The 20,746-nt window shown below is 40.9% G+C and overlaps 1 protein-coding gene across 1 annotated transcript; it reads left to right on the top strand.

Annotated features, from left to right (window-relative positions):
- Nucleotides 1-8,296: 8,296 nt before the first annotated feature.
- Nucleotides 8,297-9,349, top strand: gpr185b (G protein-coupled receptor 185 b). The gene has a single exon (XM_020917812.1). It carries the CDS (start codon nucleotides 8,297-8,299, stop codon nucleotides 9,347-9,349), a length of 1,053 nt encoding a protein of 350 aa, XP_020773471.1.
- Nucleotides 9,350-20,746: the final 11,397 nt, after the last annotated feature.

The raw sequence follows: 20,746 nt of genomic DNA, 5'->3' as shown, positions 1-20,746 counted from the left end.
TATTACTAGTCTGTACATCTTTTTCCTAAATTACTGGACCTATCCACATGAAACAAAACCTGGCACAAAGTTCAGCGTCTTCTCTGTCAGTATAAATAAACAAAAGTCAAATTACTTTTTCATCGTAGCTTCATAAATTGGTGCCATTATTCAACCCTAGAGACATGATTGTTGTCAGTCGAAAGGACTTTAAGACATAAGCGTAATATGACAAGTTTGTGGAGCCGATCGACAAACAAAGAATGAGACATTTGTTCAACATTTGTGGATCATAAATTTGGAGATTTCTTCCAAAAACTGTGAATCCTTTTTTAAAATAATACAGTATGAAACAATTACTAATAGAACAATTACTTGAACTTCCCTCAGGATCAGTAAAGTGTTTATCGATCTGTCTATTGACCTAATTCAAACCAAATTTTAACAATAATTTAAAAAAACAAAACAAAAACAAAACAATAAAAACTGTGTTCTCTCTCCTGTCTCTCTCTCTGTCTCTCTCTCTCTCTCCCTGTCTCTCTCTCTGTCTCCCTGTCACTCTCTCTCTCCCTGTCTCTCTCTCTGTCACTCTCTCTCTCTCTCCCTGTCTCTCTCTCTGTCACTCTCTCTCTCTCTCCCTGTCTCTCTCTCTGTCTCCCTGTCACTCTCTCTCTCTGTCTCTCTCTCTCTCTCCTGTCTCTCTCTCTGTCTCTCTGTCACTCTCTCTCTCCCTGTCTCTCTCTCTGTCTCTCTCTCTCCTCTCTGTCTCTCTCTGTCTCCTCTGTCTCTCTCTCTCCCTGTCTCTCTCTGTCTCTCTCTCTCTCTCTCTCTGTCACTCTCTCTCTCGCTGTCTCTCTCTCTGTCACTCTCTCTCTCTCCCTGTCTCTCTGTCTGTCTCTCTCTCTCTGTCTCCCTGTCGCTCTCTCTCTGTCACTCTCTGTCTCTCTCTCTCTTTGTCTGTCTCTCTCCATGGCTCTCTCTCTCTCTTTGTCTCTCTCTTTATTTCCTTATCTCTCTCTCTCTCTCTTTCCCTCTGTCTCTGTCTCCCTCTCTCTCCCTGCCGCTGTCTGTCCCTCTCTCTGTTTGTGTCTCTGTCTCCCCTTCTCTATGTCCCTCTCTCTGTCTCTCTCTCTCTGTCTGTCTCTCTATCACGCTCTCTCTGTCTGTCTGTCTCTCTCCATGTCTCTGTCGCTCTCTCTCTCTCTGCCTTTGTCTCTCCCTTTCTTTCCTTGTCTCTCTCTGTCTGTCTGTCTTTCTCTCTGTCTGTTGTTCTCTCCCTCTCTTTTTTCCCTGTCTCTCTCTGTCTGTCCCCGTCTCTGTCTCTCTCTCTCTGTCTGTGTCTCTGTCTCTCCTTCTCTCTCCCTGTCTCTCTCTGTGTCTCTTTCTATCTCTCTCTCTGTCCCTGTCTGTGTCTCTCTCCCTGTCTCTCTCTCTGTCTCTTTCTATCTCTCTCTGTCTCTCTCTCTCTGTCTGATCAAATATGGCAGATTTGCAGTCTCACTTCCCAGCTGTGGCGACAATAGTAGCTAACACCAGCGAGTGTGGAGTGAATGAATAATGCACTGTAAAGCTCTTAAAGGTCCTGTATTACACAAAATCCACTCATGTTCTGATGCCGTCACCTCCTCAAAAACATCTCTGCAATTGTGTTTTGTTTCATTCACACATGTTTCAGTAACTCTTTATCACTGAGAGTTTTCTGTTTGAGAGAAGAACTCCAAAACTTTCTCCAAAACTTTGTCTGGTCCCATGACTGACAGGTGGATTAGCCAATCAGGGACAGGCATGGACCATCTGCATAAAAAAAACAACACAAAACAAAACAAACAAAAAAGTCTGCTTATAAGGAAAAAGTGGAATAAAATGTTACACAGCACTGAAAAACAAGGCAAATCTCTCTGTGTAAAAAAGAGATGTCAGTCTGTATTTGACAAGCCAAAAAGTGCTTCCTCTGTAAATTTACTCTACACTGTGATTGGTTAAATCCACCTGTCACTCACTTAAGAGTTTTCTGAAGGTGACCGATGGGAGTGTGGGCAGGAAGAGTCCTTGTTTGAGCCAAATTCAAGAGAAAATCAGTGAATTGCAACATGACGATTTTATGAAAACACAGTTCAATTTTTATCACCGTATAATCCAGTTCTAAAACACTAATACCATAACTGCATTTTTCGGATTAGAGGTTTGAATGGATTGGAGGTTTAAGCTGACAACTATATTATTACATGTTTAGAAGATATTGAACTTTGTGCCAGTTTTTGTTTTGTGTGAATTGTCCTAGAAATTACATATAACTGATTAATACAGATATAAAACCGTCGTAGTGTCGTAGTATTTGAATCTGGTCTTTTTTTTTTTTTTACAGCCTTGGTCTCGTCTCAGATTCAACCGCATCTGGACTCAGTCTCGTCTCGGACTCGATGTCTGACACGAGTGCGATCGTATTTCATTTCAGCCGGTAAATGTGCAGAGTCTGCTAAATCACTGCAAAACCAGTAAGATAATCTAACTGTAAATGTCGTGGACTTGAAAAAAAAAAACCCCACTTGATTCACTTTGAAGTTTTTTTCTGTAAAGTGCCATTGGAAGCAGGATCAAAGAAGGGATTCTCAAACTGTAGGTGAGGGTCCTAAAAAGGGGCACAGAGTGTTTACTGTATTTTCTGCACTATAGGGCGCTCTGGATTATAAGACGCACTTTCATAGAATGGTCTATTTTCGAACTTTTTTCCACAAATAAATAGCACCGGACTTAGTTAGATGGGTCAGTGGGACTTTGTTTGGTGCGTTCACGGTGACTCTGGGCTTTGTTCAGTTGTGGCGTGTAGGGAGGGTGCTGTCTGGGACCAACGGATTGTCGGCGTGTTCGCAGTGACTCAGTTGTTCAGTTGTGGCTAGATGTGGCACATTGCACTCGCTTTTTCGGTTCGTTCCTCCGTTCCGTTCCTCGTCAGCGTGGAGTGATGAGTGTGGCTGTGGGTGTCTGACGCTCTGCGGTCACGTGGTGTGCGTGTGTGTTTGCATGCACTGCGGGTGGTGCAGCTTTGTAGTTTACTAAAGTCGTGCTGGGACACCTGAGTGGATTCGTGTATATATATATGCATATATATGCGCTCTGGATTGTCGTTTTTTGATGGGGTTGGAGACTTATGATCTTATGACCCTATAGTGCGGAAAATACAGTAAGTACAGTACAGTTTGCTTGGCTTATTTTAAGCCTAAATGAACATTAATCAGATAAAATGGAGATAGATTTATTAAAACACTGATATAAATGTGCCAGAATAAGTAAGTAAAATACAAATAAATGTAGGAAATGACAAAGATGGTGTTGATTTGGTATCAGTGGGCCGGATATTGGTCTAGTTTGGGTCTCAGCCTTTAAAAGTCTTGGTTTTGGTCTTGGTCTCGACCCTCAGAGGTCTTGGTCTTGTCCTGGTCTCGGACTGTTCTTGGTCTCGGTTAGTGTGGTCTTGACTGCAACACTAATAAAATCATAAAACAGGTTCACAAATGAGCAAATTCCACCATAGAATCTCCAGCTCAGTGTAAACTATGAACATTTAGACTCTTGTGATGCCATCTGAAGCTATCTATAGTTTATGAATAATAAAATTACAGGCTAATGATATTTCAAAGGGAGATTCACGTTCACGACTCATCGGTGGAGTCACGGAGGAAGTGCGTTCTCCCGCGTGGACCCCGCGCATGTGAAGGCCCCTCGCCTCCTCACAGCCGCTCATTCACACGCACACGCACGCACACACGCACCCTCACGCACACACTACCCTATCGTGATGACGACCGCCGAGCACCCAAGACTTCTGACGTCAGGCGAGGAGAACGACCCGCTGCACCAATCAGGAGCCGAGTCCGGGCAGCGCGAGGACGGTGCCGCTGCCGACACACACAACCCGATGAGAACCATGCCAGCGGAGGGCTAGAGCGCAGCGCAGCCGACCCACCTGGCCCTCACCCCGGCGAGAGACGCGAGCAGCTACGGCGCGGAGCATCGGACGCACCGCGGAGGACCGGCTTTGGAGACCCCGGGGAGGACACGTTCGCTGCGGGGAGGAGGGGGACAGAACACCGGAGCGGGTAACACCACCTCCGTACCCCCCTTCCTCTTCCCACCCCCCCTCCTCCCCTCTCCCAGACACCAGCCTCTGTCCGCATAGCTGCAGCCCCTCGCCCGTTAGAGCACTTTGCCAGGACGGGACTCGCGGTGTGGTTACGGGGTGGGGGGGGGGGGGGGAGCGTTCGGAAAGCGTCGGGCGTCTTCGGAAGCGTTCGGGAATGCCAGGTTACTGCAGCACTTTTGGCGCTCAGTGGTGGTGACCTTCCCGCGTGCGCTCAGTGAAAAGGTGCAAAATAAAGACGCAAAAAGGCGAGAGGGACGCACGGGAGCTCGCGAAAGATGCGGAACAGCGTCTTAAAGAGTCAAGAGTAGATTACGCGCTTGTTTTTTAATGTTTTAAGGTGGAGTACGGCTCATTTAAAATACAAAAATGCAGAAATGATAAGAAAAGATGATGCGAAAAGAAAGAAATGTGCGTTTGAAACAACAGAAGGAGGAGAGGACTCGGGGGAAGGAGGGGAGGTGGGTTTTTTATGAATGAACATGGCTGAGCTAAAATTAGCCTCGTGTCAGATTTTCTTCCCTCGTCGCGCGCGCATCAGGCATATGTTGAATGAAAGAGCACGAGCAAACAGACGCACGCGCCGGACGTCACATGCACCATTGTTAGAGACGTTCCAAAAAAATCTAAAAATAGAAATTGGATGCTTCTTGGACGGTTCGGACTCGGCTGCTGGCGTCGTGCGTCGCGGTGAGATTTTGGGTTCGTTGGGTTCGTTTGGGATCTGCAGGGGGAGAGTCGGTCTGTGGCCCCGTTCTAGTCCCGGATTAGTACTGATGTAGACTTGGTTTAGATCTGGTTTAGTCCTGGTTTGGTACTGCGTTAGTGCTGGTTTAGTCCTGATCTAGACTTGGTGAGGTAATATTTTGCTCCTGGTTTGATCCCGATGGAGACTTCGTTTGCATATTCTAGTCCTGGTTTAATCCTTGTTTGGTTCTAGACTTGTTTGGTTCTGGTGTTGCTTTAGTCCAGTTTTAGCTCTGGTTTGTTAATATTTTGGTTTTGCTTTAACCCTGGTTTAGTCCTGATGTAGACTTGATTTGCCTTTGGGTTCTGTTTTTGTAGATCTGGTTTAGTCCTGGTTTGGTACTGCGTTAGTGCTGGTTTAGTCCTGATCTAGACTTAGTGAGGTAATATTTTGCTCCTGGTTTGATCCACTCTAGATCCTGATGGAGACTTTGTTTGCATATTCTAATCCTGGTTAAATCCTTGTTTGTTTCTAGATTTGTTTGGTCCTGGTTTAGTCCTGGTATTGACTTTAATCCTTGTTGGTCCTGAACAGGTTTAGTCCTGATTTGGTGTTGCTTTAGTCCAGTTTTAGTTCTGGTTTAGATGTAGACTTGGTTTGGTTTTGCTTTAATCCTGGTTTAGTCCTGATGTAAACTTGATTTGCCTTTTCTAGTCCTGGATTAATCCTGGTTTAGTTCTAATGTAGTCTTGTTCTAGTCCTGTTTGGTTCTTCTCAGGTTCTGGTTTAGTAATTGGGTTCTGTTTTTGTAGACTTGGTTTAGATCTGGTTTAGTCCTGGTTTGGTACTGCGTTAGTGCTGGTTTAGTCCTGATCTAGACTTGGTGAGGTAATATTTTGCTCCTGGTTTGATCCACTCTAGATCCTGATGGAGACTTCGTTTACACTAGTCCTGGTTTAATCCTTGTTTGGTTCTAGACCTGTTTGGTCCTGGTTTAGTCCTGGTATTGACTTTAGTCCTTGTTTCGTCCTGATTTGGTGTTGCTTTAATCCAGTTTTAGTTCTGGTTTAGATGTAGACTTGGTTTGGTTTTGATTTAATCCTGGTTTAGTCCTGATGTAGACTTGATTGGCCTTTTCTAGTCCTGGTTTAATCCTGGTTTAGTTCTAATGTAGTCTTGTTCTAGTCCTGTTTGGTTCTTCTCAGGTTCTGGTTTAGTAACTGGGTTCTGTTTTTGTAGACTTGGTTTAGTCCTGGTTTAGTTCTGATTTAGTCCTGGTCTGGCCCTGGTTTCGGGTCTAGCTGTTTATTATTGGTTTACTTAAAGTTGCATTATGTAACTTTACCAGTGGATGTTTTGCCACTTGACTGTCTCCATGGAGATGTTTACTGCTTTGCCAAAATGTTCCACAGTATGGCATTACACTCATCTGTGGTGCCAAGTTACAAGCCGTTGTTTTGTTTTGTAAAACTATAAAAACACCTGCAATTGAATAAATGCAGATTAATCAGTCTAATTTACTGTGTCCACGGAGACAAGCAGCTGGCAAATCAGAAAAGTTCCACGGTGTTCCTTTAAAAGCTACGTCTTGAGCAGAATCTCTCTTTTCTCTCCAGGTTTTTCATGACTCATGTTGTTTGTATTTTCTGACCCAACACATTGTGTCACGTCTCCTCCTGGGCCTTGTGCTCTTTCCTTGCCCCTCTCTTCTATTCTCCTCTCTTATCATCATCCTCTCCAACCTCTTCTTCTCTTTCCCTCTCATCTTTCCTGTCTCATTCTCTCTTTACTCTGCTCTTCCTCCACTGTAAGTTTCCTTGTCTATTGTTATTTCTTCACTATTCCTCTCTCCTCTCCCCCTATTCCTCCTTTTCTCTTCCATCTCCTCTTCTCTCTGTACTACCCCTCTTCTCATCTCCTGTCCCCACTCCTCCTTCACCTTCCTCCTCTCTCTCCTCTGCCTCTTCTCTCTCCTCTTATCCTCTCTCATCTAAACTCCTCTTCTCTCCCTCCTCCTCCCCTCCTCTCACCTCTTCTGTGTCTTCTTTTCCCTCACCCCTCTCCTTTCCTCCTCCTCTTCTCTCCTCTTGTCATCTTCTCTCCTCTGTCCTCCTCTCTCCTTTCTCCTCCTCCTCTCCTCTCCTCTCCTTTCCTCTCTTTTCTACCCCCTCCTCCACTCTCCTCTCTCCACTCCTCCTCATCCTCCTCTCTTGTCCTCCTCTCCTCCTCCTCCTCTCCACTCCTCTTCTCTCCTTTCCTCCTCCTTTTCTCCCTCCTCCTCTCACCTCTTCTTTCCCCTCACCTCTTTCCTTTCCTCCTCCTCTTGGCTCCACCTTTCTCCTCTATCCTCCTCTCTCCTTCCTCCTCCTCTCCTCTTTTCTACCCCCTCCTCCACTCTCCTCTCTCCACTCCTCCTCGTCCTCCTCTCCTCTTCTCTCCTTTCCTCCTCCTTCTCTCCTCTCCTCTCCCCTCTCCTCTCCACTCCTCCTCCTCTCCTCTGTCCTCTCTCCTTACCTCCTCCTCTCCTCCAGACGTAGTACTTTAGGTGATAGAGCTGATGATTCAAGTTGAGTTGTTTGTCGACAGTAGTCGTTTAGTGAATCACGGAGAGTGGATGACGTTAAAAGGTTCAGAGCAAAACTAAGCACAAGAAAACTGTTGTGTAAGTTCATTTTAACTATCCAGGTTAGTGTCACGATACTAAAATGTCAGACTCAATACTCAATACCGATTCCGATACCACAATGTTAAAAAAACACTCTTTATTTAGTCATCTGATTTTCAACATTAAATTGTTCTTTGATACTAGATTTAGCATTGGTTAGTATCTGATTTTCAATACGTTTGACATTAATCCTGGTTTTATAAAAGATTATTACACAAAACAGTATTACACAAAATGGACCTTCTGGAGCTTTCTATAACATGCCTGAAGATATATTTTATTCAATATGAGAAAAGACTGAAATCTGCAAGGGCCCATATTATGATCTTTATCTAAGTCTATGTTATAATATTTGTATATAATGTTTCTTCCTCATCAAAAATGTAACAGAGTTGTGTTTTATTTCATTCACATGTTTAACACAAAACCTTGTTCTTTTCTCAAACAGAAAACACTCTGTTCCACCTTGTGATGTCATGTGGTGACACAGGAAGCACTTCATTGTGTTTTTAAACTCCACACACATTCACTAGAATCATTTGGATTTTTTTAGCCCGGGAATTGCCAATCTCTGCTCAACAGTAGATAAAAAGTAGCTCTTACCTTGAAAACTACCACTTCATGACATCACAAGGTGGAACAGAGCATTCACAAATCCAGGTATGTTTGTGATGAGGATACAACATTATCACATAGATCAGAAAATATCATAATATCAGCCCTTTAAAGCTCACAAGAGTCAATTTTGCATAATATAGGACCTTTAAAATATAAAATATAACATTAACTCACGCCTGATCATTTCCGGTTGTTGTTTCTTACAGCTATGATCGTCTCCTTGGCGACGGTTGCTCTGAGCAGCGGCTTGAACTTCTCCTCGGGCCTGGAACCCTTCGACACTTCGTCATGGGGCGTTTCCGAGGACCCCACCAACTCCTCCACCGAGCCAATGGTGCGGACTCTCCCCTCAGAAATCGAACCGGACACCTCCTCGTCATTGGGAGTGCAGGAGGTTAGCCCTTGGGACATCGCGCTCTGTGTCACCGGGACGCTAATTTCCTGCGAAAACGCTTTGGTCATCGCGGTTTTGTTCTACACGCCGACTCTGCGCGCGCCAATGTTCATCCTGATCGGATCGCTGGCTGTGGCGGATATGCTAGCGGGACTCGGACTCATTTTGAACTTCGTCTTCACGTATTTGGTGGACAGCTCCGTGGAATTCGTGACGCTGTTGTCCGTGGGATTGCTCATTTCGGCTTTTTCGGCGTCAGTTTTGAACATTTTAGCTATAACGGTGGACCGCTATCTGTCGCTATACAACGCCCTCACCTACCACACGGAAAGAACAGTCACTTTCACTTACGTCATGGTGGTTTTCATCTGGGTTTCGTGTCTGACGCTCGGCCTACTTCCTATTCTGGGCTGGAATTGCTTCGAAGACGAATCGACGTGCAGCATCTGTCGCCCAGTAACCAAAAACAACGCCGTAGCTCTGGCGGTGACCTTCCTCCTCGTCTTCGCCCTGATGATGCAGCTCTACCTCCAGATCTGCAAAATCGCTTTCCGTCACGCGCAACAAATCGCCGTGCAGCACCAGTTCATCGCCATCTCCACCACGAAGGGAGTGTCCACGTTGTCGGCCATCTTGTGTGCCTTCGGGGCGTGCTGGCTTCCCTTCGCCATGTACTCCATCGTCGCGGACTCCTCGTACCCGGCGGTCTACACGTACGTCACGGTACTGCCGGCCACTTGCTGTTCCGTGATCAACCCCATCGTGTACGCTTTCCGAAACCCCGATATCCAGAAGTCGCTGTGGATGGCGTGCTGCGGGTGCGTTCCCAATTTTTCGCTAAGACCAAGGACTTCCAGTGACGTGTAGCAAACGGAAAAAAGGTGTTAATGTGGATATTTCTGAAGCTGAGCCAACGCCGCGAAAGAAGGATGTGGCGCCGACCAGTCCCCGCAAGCTTGTTCAAGGAGCTCACAGCTTACGGGACAGCGGTCGGTTGGACAAAAGAAGAAAAGGAAGAAGGTAAAAGTGCGTAGTTTTTTTGGGGGAGATGAAACTAACTGCAAAACGTGTTAGACCATTAAGGTTGATTGTATGTGTAAGTTACAATCATAGACTGTACATAGAAGTGGACTAAGGGAGTGCCACATCACCCCCAAACGTTCAACTCCAGTCAAATGAAGCTAATCGAGACTTGTATTTATAGTGGCTAATTTGGAGCAGAATTCCATGTTTGGAAATCCAAGCATGTGTATCATAGCAACCAAAGAGCCAATTAGGAGCGAGGTTGTTCTTCCACACAACTAGTTTAGCAGCACTTAAATGGGTTAATATGAACATTTTAAGGACAACAGAAAGTGAATGAGTCAATGGAGCCGAATCACGCCCACGCTTACTTCCTATCTGGAACGCGGCGGCCGGCGGGTTAGCTATGTCCATTTATATATACAGTCTATGGTTGTGATGTAGAAATGGCCCGGAGATGGATGGGGGTGTTCGAAAGGTGACTTTGCTACCCGCCCTCCCGAAGGGTACTAGAAACGCGCCCTACTTCTCAGAGCGTAGCATCGATAAGGGGGAGGGGCACTGGACCACATGTACACTGAAGGACGTGGAGCTAGCTAGTACGGTTATGCAATCAGAGGATATAAAAACAGCGCGTGAAAAATGAACGGTTATTAATGAGCTAAAAATACACAACAAATGACCTTGAATATTCCCACGAGCTAACTCTCGATGAGCTAACTCTTTGCTGTCTTCTCTGGATAGTAGAGGCTAGGCTAATGTAGCTAGCATGGACCAATCAGCAGAGACCAGTACGGCTGTAGTTGATTCAAAATGGCGTCTGATTCTGTTTTACAAATGACGTGAAAAACTATCGTACACAAAGTAGGATAACTCAACCAAGACAAACAAATTAAAACAACTATCTGATGAAATTACGGCTGGACTAATTGTTTTTGTCAGAATATACAAACCTATAACAAAATGAAAAATAAGAAAGAAAAACATTGAGTACATCTAAAGGCGCTGTACCTGATTTTTACAGTCTTAAAAAACATGCAAAATAAAACTAGTTAATTTTAAACAGTTTGAAGTGATCCAAAGTTATTCCTCACTTACCTTACGCATTCAGAGCATCATAATTATACCAAAATGAGTTTATAAGAGCTTTTCACAACTTTCAGAGACCAGAGTGAAATTACAAAATTAGCGACAATTAGCATGTTAGCACTATGCTAGCTATACACTTCCTGATGATCGGACTTTCTAATTAGATGCAGACTTATTTCAACTTCAAGAGCTGCTTATGTAATATATTTGTACTGGGGCAAGACACATTTTGCTCAAATACAATTGAAAAAAATGTGTACAGTGTCTTGTTGTCTTTTGGGTTTTGTTATGAGTAGACAAAGAGGCTAACAACACTGAAACTAGAACCAAAGCGCAAGTCATCAGATTTTTGTTCTCATAATGACAGAGCAGATTATTTTTTTTTTCATAGCTTTCAGTATTTATTTCATGAACGCTTTTAATAATTGTGATTAGAGATGGATATACGGCATATGTAAATAGGGTGTGCCACTTAAAAAGTACACATAAAGCTTTATTCGAACACTTAAATGCAAATGGATAACTGCTCAAAACGTGATTACATAGCTCTCCTGAAGGTTTGTGCTAAAAAGGGACTGTAAGTGAGTTTGTCGTAAATAAAAATGACATAATTAGGCAAAATTAAGCAATGCATATCGGTAGAGCTGATCGGCCATTGCTTGCTCTAGATTCAAAACATTCGGTATAGACCAATGTTATTGAATACAAATGCGAACAGCTAAAACTAGTATTGTTTAAAATGCGGATTTGTTGTAATACGGTGAGTTCTTGGGTGTAATCACTAATAGAAATGACCAGCTTCAACATTTGTGGATTTACCTTTTGGAAATTTCATGGTGAAGTACAATGTAATCAAACTGGCTCTTACCTCCATCTGGGAATATGACATTGTAAAATCTGGAAACCACCCATATGGATCGGCAATACCAAACAAACAAACAAACAAACAAACAAACAAACAAACCCAAATAGGTCAGTCTCTAATTATCATTTAACAATAATATTCAACTTTCTAAGTTTTTCATCTTTTCTCCATGGCGAAGTTATTGCTGTGTCTGGAATGTTTCGCAGTATGGCATTAAACCTTTCTATCTTCATGGAGACCAAACAAGGCCAAGTTACAGGTCAGATCTGTGGAGAGGCGACGCCATTCACAGTCACAATGTCTGTTTTTGTAACTATTTTTGAGCAATAAAACCACCTGTAATTAAATAAATGCAAAGTAGAGCTGTTTAATGTCATACTGTGGAACATTCCAGGCAGAGCAATGACATATCCATCCATAGCAACAAGCAGGTGACGGATCCCCAACCAAAAAGTTACACAGTGCACCTTTAAACGTTTTAGTGCGTTAGATTTCCACACTGAAGCTGGCGTGAGGAGGAGTTTTGTTGTGACTAAAACCAAGCGCTCCTCTCCTGTGAGTCTGAGGCAGCTGTTCTGTGTCGACTCAAACACAAAGCGCAGATTTCAGCACCAAGGACAGCTCTACTGCAGAGGACAGCTCCCTGGAAACACAGAGACAAAACTAGGCTACGCTCACTCCTCCGCCTTAAAGGGAGGGAGGGAGGGCCACGTATTTATATCCACAGACTATTTTAAGCATTCCTCATTATTCTCCTTTAAGAAATATATACTAGTAGATTAAACAAACTCATGTGGGCAGTATTAAAGGAACATTGTGTATTCTGCTTTCTTACTCTTTTAAAAGGGGCTATTGTCACAACTGAACGTGGGCTGCCAGTGCCTTAAAGGTGGATTGTGTAACTTTTCTGGTGGAGGGTCCATTATATGCTTGTGTACATGGTGATGTTGTTCCTTTGCTTGGGATGTTCCACAGTATGGCATTAAACAAATATATCTTGTATTTATTCAGTTATTGTTATATTTTATTTCTCAAAACTGCAGCAAAAACATGCATCCATGGAGATAGTTAAATGAAATGCCATACTGTAGAACATTACAGGAAAAAAAACAAGAAGGAATCAAGCAAAAAGGCCAAAAACCCACCCCAAACTCCTGCAATGTACCTATAACCTACAGATAGAAGACACATCCAAGTTTGTGTCATTCTCAGTATATGGACAGGCCTCATGTGAAAGCTCAGAACCTCCAGCATTCCTTCCTTGAGCTGCAGAGGCTGCACTAGCACTGATTCATGATGGCTGCAGACGCTGGGCTTTAGGTAGAGCCCATTCATATCAGAGAGAGACATTTTAGGTTTAAACACACTGGATTTCAGCTTTGAAACTGGCAACACAAATGAGAGACTCAAGTGAGGCTCATTCTGCTCTTTGATTGGATAACCATCTTGAACCAAAACACCAAATCATAACAAAAATAACTTGGCTATAATGTCTAATGTTTTTGTAATTAAGAGTAAATCAGCATTACAGTTGTTATCTGTAAAATCTGTATTTGTTTGGAACATATTTATCTCTCTAGTGACACAGATAAGTCAGCTTTATTAAAATTAAAAATCAAAATCTTACACACAATTAGTTTAAGAGAGAACTTTAAACTAATCCAAGAACCCCATGCTTTTCAGAATATGTTTGTAGAGGTCTAAACTACAGGATTATAATAGCTTTTACACAGAATAAGGCCCCATAGAGACAAAGGGAGGGCATCTGACACACAAGGATAATTTAGAACAGGTTTGTAAAAGTCTAAAGTCTAGTTTAAGAGAGAAGACTGAAATCTGAACTTTAAACTAATCCACAAACCCTATGTATTTCAGAACATGTTTGTAGAGGTCTAAACTAGAGGGTTATAACAGCTTTTACACAGAATAAGACCCCATAGAGACAAAGGGAGGGCATCTGACACACAGGTGCATTTAGTTCTCATATTAAATTACCCAAATTGATCAACATTTTCTCTTAATTTTCATATTCCTTCTCAAAATAGTCCCCTTCACCTCACCTGATCGTCTGACCAAGGCCGCGTGGTGCCATTCTGAACGCATAGCTCTAAATTTAGCCAGCGCGCTAACTCCATTGTCACTATTGATTCTCCATTAGTGCGGTGCAAGCGACATACATATTCGATAGGTCATTTTTCATGCAGACGCTGCGGTGACGGCTAGCATATGCGCGCTACAGATGCGATTTGGCTAACGCAGAGGAAGGGACACAAACAGAAATCCATACTGGCGTTGTCCATACTAATGTGTTTCCATGTTTTTCCATGAGGCCAGAGAGTAGATCATATAAAGGTACATTGTGTAACTTGGTGGACGCGTCGTCAAATGCTTTTCTCCATAGAGATGTTATTACTTTGTCTGGAATGTTTTGCCTTATGGTATTAAACCTTTCTATCAGCAAAAAGGCTGGGTATCATTAAGAAGTTGCCAATATGATATATACCTCAATACATAGGCCGTGATACGATAGCTAAATCATGGCTGTGATACTAGTCTTTGTTAAAGAGACAGTTCAGATTTTTGAACATAGGGTCTCATTTCCTAGTGAGCCAGAGTGCTGTAGATGTGTGGAGGCAAATCTATTATTACACCACACTGTCCATGTGAATGTCTGTGTCGATAGAATAATTTTAGAAGTAAAACTAACCTTGTATTGCATGAATTGTCGCACGTTGAGGGACTATTTTCTCAGCAGCAGCGGAATTTTACTCTGCTCTAGTTAGTTGTGATGATATGAACATGACCACATCTGGAACAGACTTTTTCATGTGCTTTAAGTGTCACTATGGCCATGGTGCTAGGTGCTAGGTGATATCAGTCCGCCACTGCCGAGCTTTCTATCAGGAAGTACAACTCACTACTGCTGCTCACACATAAATCCTTCAAATGCAGAGCTGGCTTTACTTCTAAAATTATTCTATTGACACAGACATTTACATCGACAGTCTGGTGTAATAATCGATTTGCCTCGGGTGCACTGCAGAGTGGGTAAGACTGTTTTTAGTGGCAGGATAACTATGGCCATTGACATGTACTAGCTTAGCACCAGCGACCTCTGCAAATACAAGGACTGGACGGATTATTTCAAAAAGTGTCTCCACACATCTTTAGTACTCTGGCTCAGTAGGAAATGAGGCCCTATGTCCAAAAATCTGAACTGTCCTTTTAAACCACGTCTTGCATAAACAAGTTTCCTTCCTCTAGACAAACAACAAAACTAAAGCACTGTTAACCAAAAAAATTTAGTAAAATATACCCCAAAATACTGTTGGGGATATATCAACAGAGTGGCCCACGATATTGATACTGTATCATCACATTAAACGTTACGATATATAGATTATTCTGCCTCTACTAATGTTTAGGAACTAGCTTTGCAGATAGCGATAACATTCACTGGACTTCATAAAAATGTCTATGCTAATGCTATTAGCGTCTTATATTTTAGCGGGAATTTCAACCTGAAAAACAACTTAAAGAGTGAGTTAACATGTTATAACATTACACTACTTGCAGACAGATATTTTCATGGGGCCAAAATACAGTTTACAGGAATTCCACTGGCAAGAACAATTGAAAATTCTAGAACAATATCGCTACGGTAGCTCAGAGTAGACAAAACAGATAAACTCAAAACAGAAATATTCTTTATCCACTGGGGCAGAACATCGACATTATAGGATTTTTGCACACTCCTAATCGGCGACCCCGCTCACAGTCAGAATGCCAGTTTTTCTAGCTATTTTTGAGCTAAGAAGCCATTTGTGATTGAATAAATGTAAAGTAGAGCTTTTTAATGTCATACTGTGGAACATTCCAGGCAGATCAGTGGCATATTATCACAAGCAGGTGATAGAGACAAACCAAAAACAACCAAAACCCAAAAAGATTCAACATTTGTGGATCATAACTTTGGAGATATTTCACATAAAAACAACTTGAACCCCTAGTCTGGGGCCCGTTCTTGTACTGCTCTTCTCCACTGCTTTCCCGTCATGCCGCAGATATCGATTGGAGAGAAAATGACAGCGTTTGAATTGACGATGCTGTTCCCCACAGACATCCACGGTCTTATATTATCACATTATTGACATGTGCAGATCATATCTCTGCCGCTCCGTGCCCTCTCCCATACGCCGGGTACATTAACATATAAATACAAAAATGATTGAAGCAGAGGGCGTGTTTAGCCAGTCAGTTATAAGCTTCTTTTAACAACTCAAGCATATTTTATACTACTACTACTGCTAGAACTACTACTACTCAAAAATACATGGAAAACAGGCATTCTGACTGCGAGCGGGGTTGCCTTTCCACAGATCTGACCTGTAACTTGGTCTGGTTTGGTCTCCATGAAGATAGAAAGGTTTAATTAATTGTGAAACATTCCAGACAAAGCAATAGAGTCGAAAAAGTTACACAATGCACCTTTAATGTTATTTGTTTAGAACTGGCTCACAGACTATAAAAAAGTGGACTAAGGGAGCTCCAGTCAAATGAAGCTCATTGAGGCATACAGTTATGGGAGCGAATTTGGAGCCAGTTCTATCTTAGGAATACAAATTTATTTTGTTTTTTTCTGAAGGTTAAACAGCAAATTCCACTACAGAATTCTAACCTGATCTTCAGCTCAGTTTAAACATAGATAGTTACTGAGGTTGAGTTGACCCAGGTGCCCTCCCAACACTCATCTTTCCTCATATGAGTCTAGATCATAATAATCTGCTTTCTGACATTTTGAAAAGAAATGCTGTAATTTTATATTATTTATGATTTGCTCTGTGCAATAAATCAGTTTTAAATAGGAGTTTCTGTCAATGCTGACTAATCAGCTTGGTTCTTCTTAATGGAGAAGGTTACAACCAGTCCTCAGTCAATAAAAACGTAATTTGGAGCAGACGCAACACTTTAGAGGAAGAATCTGAAATGTATTTATGTTAAAGGTGCATTGTGTAACTTTTCTGGAGGAGGGTCCGTCAAATTTTCTCTATGGAGATGTTATTGCGTCATCTGAAATGTTTCACAGTATGGTATTAAACCTTTCTATATTCAAGAAGACCAAACAAGACCAAGTTACAGGTCAGATCTGTGGAGAGGCGACCCCGTTCACAGTAAATTTTTTTTTGGTTTTTCTAGGTATTTTTGAGCTCTAAAACTGCCTGTAATTGAATAAATGTAAAGTAGAGCTGTTTAATGTCACACTGTGGAACATTCCAGACAGAGCGATAACATGGTGATGGATCCCCAACCAAAAAATGACATAGTGCAGCTTTAAATTCCAATAAAACTATCCTAAAAGTCCCATTCACTAATTTAATAACAGAGTTGAAGAAAATCAGTTGTACAGTTTTAAGTTTCTCATTTAAATAACAAAAAATAAAACAAAATTCAAATGATCTATTTGGCTTTAGCATTATCTGCTTTTCAAAATGTTCCGACCAAAATCTGCTCAGTCCATATTACACTGTTTTCTGATCTATTTTGATTTTCCAAAAAAGCACTTAAGAATTTCTAAGATTCAAATTCAAAGTAATATTGTATGGGTCAGTGAGACTGCTAATGCTGACTGTCGTACATTATTTTTGTATAACCACGCAGGTAGTTCCGGAAACATCTAATCACCATTCTGTATCACTACACCGTGCGCGTTACCATAGCAACATGTACAACAAACTAACTACTATTAGGAGGGACTAGCTTCAACTAAAACAGAAATAACTAGTGCTTTGAACATCTACAGTTGTTGTTAAAAAGTTGACAGATTTAAAAGTGAACGATTTTCAGTTTGTGTGTTTTTTTGTTTTTTTAATCATAACATTGTGAGCTATGAAAATAAAATGATAAATAAATAAATAAAACACACACAAATATCACAAATCAAATAATAATGACGCAGTGGTTTTCACTTTCAAATTTTTAAGTCACTCAACGCTAGAGGTGAGGTTCAAAATGAAATTCAAATTGTGGATTTGCGTAGATGCCAAATTAGAATATCAAATTCAGTGTTTATAATGAGAAAATTGTCAAAGTAAGCAAAAGTAGCTGATTAAAAAACACGCTCTGTTTGATTTTTACTGTCTTAAAAACATCCCTGACTTATTCCTCACTTATGCAATCAAAGCATCCTAATTATTCACCGCGATGAGTTTAGAAGCACTTTTCTTAACTAAAGCGGAGTTTTGTTGTCACGGTAACAACAGCTAGCATGCTAATTTGCATTTCCTGATTCTCAACAACAACACAGTCTTTATAATTAGATGCAAACAGTACAAAGCGGACTTATTTTGGCCTCAAGAGCTGCTTATGTTGTATTGGGGAAAGTTCAGATACATGAAAAAATCAGGTACAGGGTGTTCATTCTTAAAAGTACAATTTCTGATCGATTGCAAAAATATAATGACAAAAATCCAGCAAAACTATGAGTCACTACAGCCTACTGGTCACTTTCTTCCAAAATTCAGCTATTTTGAACCAAATAAAAACAGTGGACAGCAAAGAATCTCTGAAAATGGCGCAAAAGTGAAGCAGGTTTCGAATTTTTTTATATCGATGTAAATTCAGTGTTAGATCTAGAGTGTTTTTATACTTTGGGACAGCAGCCGTTACAATCAGTGTGGTTTCAATGCAGATAATCCTTATGTTTGTATTTTTTTTTTTTATGTTTCTGGGCCTTAAGTTTGGACAAAAAAGTTGCAATAATTTGAATTCCACTGTGTAAAAAAATAAAACACTAAAGAACTGAGAGAGAAGGAGAGACAAGATGAGTTTGAAGACAACTTTTACCACTTTTAAGATTGAAAACTGAATCAAAAGTATTACAATGTTTGATTTTTGACTTTCATTCACACGTGAGAGGTATTAAAATGGCATAAAAGTTAAATGTTACATATTCTCAAAAAAAGATAAAAAAAATATGAAAAGTTAAACATTTGGATTAAAGAAATACTATGTAATTTTGCCGGTTAAATGTCTTCAATTACAGATGTTTTGAAGGTAAATAGAAAATCCCTTGAAAAACAATGAAAAGCATATTTACTGTGAGTGGGCTCGCCTCTTCACAGATCTGACCTCTGACTTGCTTGTCTCCATGGAGATGAGTTGGATGGCATCAAGGCTTCACTAGAAAAGTAAAATAATGCACATTTAAATTAAAAATGAAAACAAAAGTTATCTATCTGTTATTTATTTGGCTTTAGCATGATCTGCTTTTCAAAATGTTCCATCCAAAATCCACCTTGTGATGTCATGTGGTGATATAGAAAGAACTCCACTGTGTTTTTAAACTCCATACAGCTTCACTAGAATCAGTTGGATGATTTCAACCCTGGAATTGTCAATCTCTACTGAACTGAAAGTAAAACGTTGCTGCAAACTTGAAAACTACTGCTTCATGACATCAGAAAGTGGAACAGAGCATTTTGAGCTTTGGAAATGCACACAGAGTGATACTAAAGGTTTACTCAAACATGTGTGAATGAAACAAAAAACAGTTTTAGCTATGTTCTGAAGAGGTAACAGCATTATAACATGACTTACAGCTCACAAGAGTCAAGTCAAAATCTGTTACGATTGTTATGAAATTGTATCTGGCTCACCTCCCTCCTCCTCTCTCTTTGTCCAGCCACTATAGTGTTACAATTGCCAAAATGAACCAGTATTCATTCTAAACACTGGGAAATGACTAAATAAGTTAAAATGGCTAGAATTAAGATAATATTATGAGTTAGAATCATTTGAGATAATCATTGTAAACATGCAAACTGGGACAAACACAGCAAACTGCATTTAGGATCAGCTTTTGGGTCACAGCTTAGACAAATGAGAGGAAAATTTGAATAAGGGACACAAAAAAAAAAAGAAAAAAAGAAATGACCCAGAATTTTGGAATCAGGTTATGAAAACAGCTGAAAATGATTTGAATGACATCTTTGTTCATTTTATTAGTATTACCAAAGACCCATTGTGCTTGTGGCATATAGTTATAATCTATGTCCCCCGTGGATCATTTTAAATTGCAATATTGGTTTTTATTTGTACCAAAATGACTACACAACGCTGCCGAATCCTGCCCATATAGCACAGATTAAGAAAATAAAATTAAAGAACGAAGTAAGTGCAAAGAAGTGGGCGTGTACTGTGGCGGTGAAAACAGGAGTTGACCCACAAAATGGCATCTTGAAAATAAGAGGTTTTAAAATTGCAGAGAACGTAACTATAATGCCAGACTTAGAGGTAGAAAGGCTTAGATTAAAGATATACTGAGTAACTTTGCTGGTTAAATGTATTCAATTACAGTTTTTTAAGGCTAAAAAGAAAACAAATGAAAAAATAGCGTTTTGAAAATAAGTGAAAAATGACTCAAACATGCGCGAATCACTCCAAAATTAGGGATGTAATGATCCAAATCTCTCAGTACGATATTATCACGATACGATATTTATTGCGATATTTTGAAGAGGATAATATAATTGTAAATGGGACACTGACAAGGTGTGAATTATTTACGTCATTATTCACGTCCCAAAAATTCAAGTAAAAAACAGATTTCCTCATGTTGTCTGTGCTGAAATGAATCATGGGATATGTTGTTCCCAATGTTTATAAGATGTTGCTACTATAAAACCATTCATTTAAGCAAAGGAAGTTGTAATTCCATATATTGTGACAGCCCACGATATTATTGTGAGACTTTTGACAATACAATATCACAATATTTCGGTTATTGTCACATCCCTTCTCCAAATACAACTACGAGAGGGTAAAACAAAGCTCAGATTGAAGTCTAACTTAAGTAACCAGAGCTTCAGACACAGCAGTGCTTTCAGTTAGCATCGCACCTCCAAGGATTGTTGATGATCAGCTGCAAAGTATCAATTAGCCTACCAAAATGTGCAAAAAAAAACCCTAGTGATTTCTGAAAATGATGCCCAGAAATCGCACATATTATCCCATTATAATTAACGTGACCAGTCTATTTTTTGTACTTTCGTAGTTGTGCAAACACAGATATTTGAATATTCACCGGAAAATGTAACAAAATCCAGTGTTGTGGTTCAGTTTGAGCCTGTTCCCCAGAATCGCTCTCTGAATATGGACGAAACGGAGACACAAACATGACACCGACTTTCCATGGTGTGTTTCTCTTTCAAAACATCCTGTACTGACGAGAGAGAGGAGTACTGTTACTGCAAAATAATATCACACAAGTACAAAGTAGTGGTCCAAGA

Source organism: Boleophthalmus pectinirostris, unplaced genomic scaffold, assembly GCF_026225935.1.
Source record: "Boleophthalmus pectinirostris isolate CB_2022bp ecotype Guang Dong unplaced genomic scaffold, ASM2622593v1 HiC_scaffold_20, whole genome shotgun sequence".
In the NCBI taxonomy this organism is placed as follows: Eukaryota; Metazoa; Chordata; class Actinopteri; order Gobiiformes; family Gobiidae; genus Boleophthalmus; species Boleophthalmus pectinirostris.
The sequence above is the reverse complement of the archived record's forward strand: the minus strand, read 5'-3'. Positions and strand labels throughout refer to the sequence as shown.

Bases quoted from the DNA above. Each gene is read 5' to 3' on its own strand.
- gpr185b (XM_020917812.1), top strand. From the start codon at position 8,297: ATGATCGTCTCCTTGGCGACGGTTGCTCTGAGCAGCGGCTTGAACTTC.